The following is a 6,514-nucleotide window of genomic DNA, read 5'->3' as shown; positions in this document are numbered from 1 at the left end:
AAAATATTTTATTTAATTTTTTTTATGACATAAAAATTTATATCCACCATCTTTAGGTGAGCATATTTAATAAATTTTTTCTGGGTCAGCGTAATACTTGAAAACCAGTACTCGCACAAGAAAATAAAAAGTAGGGTGAATCAAACTCACAACTATTGGACCAATCGTTCTCCTATTCTATCAACTCGATAGACACTTTTTTGAAGCATATTATATGTTGGAACACGAAACGGTTGGTTTGGTTGTATTATTACTTATTTTTTAAATTTTAAGAAATTTTAGATTTTATGTGTTTAAAGAAGTTAGATTTGTACAGGCATGCCAAATGACTAATTAATTATAAAGAAAAAAAGGGGAGGAAACAATTTTGAAGTGGCAAAAAGGTAATTACAGATTGAAATAAGCCAAACAATTTAATGGACCACGCCTAACAAATCGTCCTGGGCTGGGCCCAACCCAACATGGCTTTAATTGTCAGTGCCGTAACAGCCTAGAGACGGTCCAGTCTGGTAGTTACGCAGCTGTACGCTCTCCCGTACAATAAATACGCATGTATGGGTAAAACGGGAAATTCGATCTCCATTTCTAGATTTAGCCAATTTTATTTTATTTTTATGTGGGCCTCACTTCTCTCCTTTTTTTTGTTTTTTGTTTTTAACAAAAAAGAAGAAGATATTAAAGATCCGAAACAACCACAACAAAAACAAGGAAGGCGAAAGGAACAACTCGACCTTTCCGACCAGACAAAGAACCAGCTGCTCTGGCTAGACTATGAGCCACCTGGTTCGCTGATCTACGAACAAAAGCAAAAGAACAAGACTTCAATTCCAAAGCTAGGAATCTACAGTCTTCAATAATCAAACCCACATAGGAATCATCCGGACTCCGTTTCTTCAACGCTTCAATCAATGTAAGAGCATATGATTCCACCATTATATCCGAATAAGAAAGATCTTTGAGCCAAGAAAGTGCTTTTCGGATACTCAGCGCTTCTGCTGTTCTGGGGTCGAACACACCTGGAAAACATCCATGCACAGCAGCAATAGCCTCTCCCATGCTATCCCTGATAATACACCTGAATCCCATCCGAGGAGGAGAGTTGAAAATGGCTGCATCTACATTGCATTTGAGAAACTGTCTCGGTGGCTTATTCCATTTACTATTGCTTTGCTGGGTTCTTGGTGGATTGTTGAAAATTTTCTTCTGGTTGGCTTGGAACCATAAGGAAAAAGTTTCCACGACTGAATGAAAAATATTTATCGACGAGTTCTGCTTTCCATTCCAAATCACATCGTTACGATTATTCCAAATTGACCACAGAACAATCACTGCTTTCTCAATATCAGATTTGGAACGATTAGTCTCTAAATCCTGCCATCAAGCCCTGAATGAAGTGACTGAACCCACGTAACTACCAATGGAATCAGATTTTCACGCACTTGTTATTTTTTTTAATACAGTTATTTCTTACTCTTTAGAAATAAAAATACAATTATTTAGAAAGTTTTGATTTGATTACGATATTTTATAAAACTAGCCGGAATGCACACGTATTGTGTGTATGTAATTATTATATAAATACAATAATATTTTGTTATATAATTTTTAATAGTATATGCTTACTTTAATTTGACATGAAAAAGTATTAAATGATTTGTATAGAATGAGATATTGAAGAGGAAAATTAACAAAATTTAAATGGAAAAATTTGAAAGTTATTGGAATAATTACATAAAATTTCACAAATACACCAAATGTTTAATATTCACCAATGATAATAGATGTAAAGGCTTGTGCAGCCAACCTCATTAGAATTGTAGAAAGTTGAGAGAGAAGAATATATCATAGAAGAATCGGGAGGTTTTATTCAGCTAAATAAGAAAATTTGTTTTTTTTTTAAAAAATTTAATGAAAAACATTATATTTTGTTTTTAAAAAATTGAAAAGAAAAACTTTCTAAAAGGTAGTGTTTGAGATTGCTCCAACAGTAAAAGCAAGAGGATTGTTAGGATTTGAAAGAAAGACTTCACCGTTTTTTATCAGATTCATCTCCCTTTGTATATATAGTATATATAGATACAAAGTAGTGTTTGAGATTGCTCATAGAAAACTGAAAATTCGATGAAGAAAATACTCAAAAAATGCTTAATAGAAATCATCTCAAACAATATCTAAGTTTCCCGTCAAACCAGATGATGCGATCATGGATGACTAGCGTATTGATCACGTTGCTGAGAAAGCTAAGGACCCGTTGGAAATGCCACGAGAACCAATTACGAGAGGACGGGGCAAGAAATTTAAGGAGACACTTCAGTCATTGATGATGAATTACCAAGAGGGCGTTGAAATGCTTGAAAATCAATTTGGAGGATGCTATAAACTTAATGAAGAAAATATTGAAGGAAACTCAATAAAGCAAGGCTTGGTTTGAAGCTACGGCGCGCCCGCGCCTATACATCAGTGCACCTACGCCCTTCAAGACCAGCGCGTCTGCGCTGACGGATGATGTTTTGACGAAGATGATGCGAACTTCAAGCGCACCCATGCCACCCTATCGCGCGCCCACACTGCAGCCTGAAGATGATGAATAGGATGTGCATGTCCACAACGCGCCCGCGCCGCGCGCCTTCAAATTTTGCACACACTTCGACGTGTTTGTGTATGTGCGAGAATTTTTGACATTTTTGCATTATTTTTCCTATTTTGAGTCTTCTAAGCATAATAGGAAACTTTTGGATGATATCTTTGATATCTTTAGATATATTTTACATTATTTTGTGCTATCTTTTATTATTTTGTAGTTGTATTATAAATACAACAAAGACATTCATTATTGAATATAATATAATTCATATTTTTATTATTCAAATTAAAATTCTCTCTAGAATTTCGCTTAAGGCTTTTTAGCTTTATTTCAAATCAAACTTATCAAAGTTCATAGCTTTGTGGCGTTTGTCGATTGTTCTTCTTCGTGGATTGTCAGAAACAAATTTTCTGAAGGTTCTGTTGAGATCAGATGTTTATCTCGTGAATTTTTGTTGCTAGTTTCGTTGTAAACTAGAGGTGGATTTTCTAAAGTTTATTACTTGTTTCAAGATCGGGCAAATTTTTTGATTTATTTTGTTATTGAATTGAGGGTACGATTCAATATAATCATGTTTTCTATTCATACAATAAGAATTCACATCACCAGAGTATGTGTGGTCAAATGTCAAAAGGTCATCCCAAATGAATGGAAGATATATGAGTGATTTTGTGGTAATCTTCTCCTCCTCTTCTCAATCGCGACATGAAATTAAAAGGCATGTTTATAACCCTCAAGTTCTTGATGGAAGCCATGGTGATCATTCCTTGTGGGATCATTTTCAAATTCCGACAACCACATATGGTGAGATCCAAAAGATTTGGCATCGCCTCTTCTTCCACTCTCAATCCCTCTAAAGTGATCAAAACCACAAGTTTAAGGTTCTTGAGATGAGGGAATCCTCTACTCCAACAAACCATTTTCGTCCCGACAAATGACTCCTCTCGCAACACAAGTCTTCGTAGCGCCGCGAGATGCTGTAGTGTTTCCATAGGATCTTGTCGAATTCCACTACCAGCAAAGGTTAAAGAATTAAGATTATGGAGTAACTGAGGCTCCCAAGCCGGCAATCTCCTCAATCGCCCAATGATTCTCAAATCATTGATGGGCAATGCATTAATGAATCAATGAGATGTGAACCTTGTTAGGAACTCAAATCGCTCACATCAACTTCAGAAAGAGATTCCTTAATTGTCACATCTTCTCAATCGAGTTTGGTAACATAATATTATATCCTCCAACTCACAGATCCATTGATTGTAAACATGGTAGTTTGCACACAAATTTTGGCACCTTCACAACGTCGCTATGTTGTATACTCAAATGCTTGAGCATCATCAATTTTCTCACAACATCAGGTAACTTTCGACCCTTAAATCTATTGTATTCCAATACCAAAACTTTGAGAGATATGAGCAATGCGTTGCTCAGTAGATTTTGCACATGTTTGTAATATCATAAATTTCACCTATGTTCCAGTTGTCTAGCACTAGAAGAGATCTCAAGTTTACATTTTCAAACTGTGCAACACTATTGCATGCATCTTCATTGCCCACATTGATTGTTAATTGTGGGGACCTCGGGTTGCTAATCTCGTCTTAAGAGCAATTAACGATTAATCACAATTAATCATATCATTAAAGAGTAAACTAAAACAAAAGAGCAAAACAAAAAAAAAATTTTAAAAAAAAACTTCAACCCCTCGCTCGATCGATAAAATCCTACCGATCGAGCGAGCACAAAAGTTCAAGTCTCGGGTTCCAGCCAAAACAGGCCTCGCTCGATCGGTCAAATCTTACCGATCGAGCGGGCATGCTCTGTTCAAAATATCAGCAGAATTGCTCTTGTTCTGTTGCTGTCAAAATTTGATTCCAAACATTCTTAACTACAACTCATCAATCCAATACATGTTATTTCAAGTCTAAAACATGTATACATATGTAAATCAAGTCTAGTAACCATGTCATGCATTTATACATTAATAATTGATGCAAAAGCTATCAAAAGAACTAGCTATACAACAAGTTCTACAAGTATATAAACATGCTATACTTGATTCCAACTCAATCTCTGACAGCAATCCAACATCTAAAACCCGAGTCCACACATACTAAATCTCTCTCCCGAGCTACCCTTGTCGTCTCAAACTAGCTCCTGCCCTACCTGTCGTCATGCACACATACAAAACAAGACAACAGCTGGATAAACTCCGGTGAGAATATGATTTCCAGTATAAAAGACATATATATGCGTTAAAATATAAACATATCAACTCTAACCATTTCATTTCAAAGATAGAGTAATATAACGCATATCTAAATCAAGACTTCACATCATACTTCAAATCAAAAGATTTATATAGCGCGCTAACAAGAATTGATTCATCTCAAATCGTTGCCATCAAGATTCGTATCCGATCTTGACATGGATATCCATCTATCGTCGTCTCATCAGACTCAAAAATAAGGTCCATCTGACCTTGGCATTAGAATCAATTCAATATCAAATCATATCATATCATAAGCAATAAAGATCCACTACCTGTGATGGATCGACAATAACATAAGTTCTACCTCAAGAACAAGTACATAAATGTGTATGTGATTTGTTCGGGATAACTCAAGAAGCATCATTCTTGAGTATCGAATCCCTGACTCTCGATGTCATCTTATACCTTTCGTTTCGTTGAGTCGTAGTTGCTTCAAATCTGAACAACCTACATCAAAGAATAGCAATCAAACTTGTTCAAGTTCATCATCTCATCTTCAAGGTAGCACAATTTCAACCTTTAGCTATTCAATCTCATTTCTTGAACGATAAAGTCTCGAGTCCGAATCTCTTCTTTAAAAATCTGAAATATAGCATATCAAGCTATTTATATCAGCTACAAACTCACAGAAAAATCTGCTCAATCACATCTCAAACTTCAAGGCAAAACAAGTTACAAACTTTGCTCAATTCTTGACCGATTCGAAATATAGCTTTCCGAACTCGAAACATTCATATTCAATCTGATATGAAGTGTAAATGTGCTGCATATATCAACAAACAACTCATATCTAAATCAGCTCAAGCATTCATAACTCAATACTAGCCAATTTGTGAATAGACGACATGACGGTTAAACTTCGGCAACCGTAATTCATTGCTATCAACTCTATCATTCAAATACATGCCATCTACATCATGTATCAGCCATTAGACATCATATATCAGCTGCATCAGTAGGTATATAATCAAAGACAACTTCTGAAATTCATAGCAATGGCAGCCGACGGTATAACGATATAAAATCGGTAACCGAAACAATACCGAATTAGAATAACAATTTCATATCAGCATATATCACATAAAACCAGCAAGTACACATCCAAAATCTCAGTATATTTGATGTTCAAGGGTTCGAATTATTGCTGGAATTCATAACAATTGCATACAACTTCCGTTCTTTGATCCAACTTCGATACGGTAAGGAATATAAACTCAAAACACATATTCATGCTTCGATTCTGATTTTAAAACTTCCAACTTTAAAAACATGCTGAAAAGAAGATAAAACTTACGTCTAATCAAAGCTCTTGTTGCAAGGATCGCATCGCTATTTCGGAATTGAAATCGGATAACCGTATCAAAAGTTATCGGAGTTTGAACGGAACAACCATTGCCTTTTCCTTCTTGTTTCTTCCTTATCTCGTTTCCTTCTGAACATTCTGATATCCAATTCCCATGTATGCATATCACATCACACGTGTGATTTCCCACTTGCAAGGGAATTGCACTTTGGTCCCTCAACTTTGGCCTATTTGCAAACTAGTCCCCGGACAAGCAATTTAATTCAATTTCAATCCTAAATAATTTAAGAATATAAGAATTTAATTCAAAAATATAAATATTCTCAAATTAAATAATCTCAGATCAAAATGAAATAAT

General features: G+C 35.3%; 1 protein-coding gene across 1 annotated transcript; it reads right to left on the bottom strand.

Annotated features, from left to right (window-relative positions):
- Window positions 1–675: 675 nt before the first annotated feature.
- LOC140861210 (uncharacterized) lies at window positions 676–3,504 on the bottom strand. Its single transcript, XM_073264214.1, has 2 exons — window positions 3,316–3,504; window positions 676–1,371 (listed from the first exon to the last, which is right to left on the bottom strand). The coding sequence occupies exons 1-2, from the start codon at window positions 3,502–3,504 to the stop codon at window positions 676–678; spliced, it is 885 nt and encodes a 294-aa protein (XP_073120315.1).
- Between the last annotated feature and the right edge of the window lie 3,010 nt (window positions 3,505–6,514).

This window comes from Henckelia pumila, chromosome 4 (genome assembly GCF_033568475.1).
Source record: "Henckelia pumila isolate YLH828 chromosome 4, ASM3356847v2, whole genome shotgun sequence".
NCBI lineage: Eukaryota > Viridiplantae > Streptophyta > Magnoliopsida > Lamiales > Gesneriaceae > Henckelia > Henckelia pumila.
This window is presented reverse-complemented; position numbering and strand designations above follow the sequence as displayed.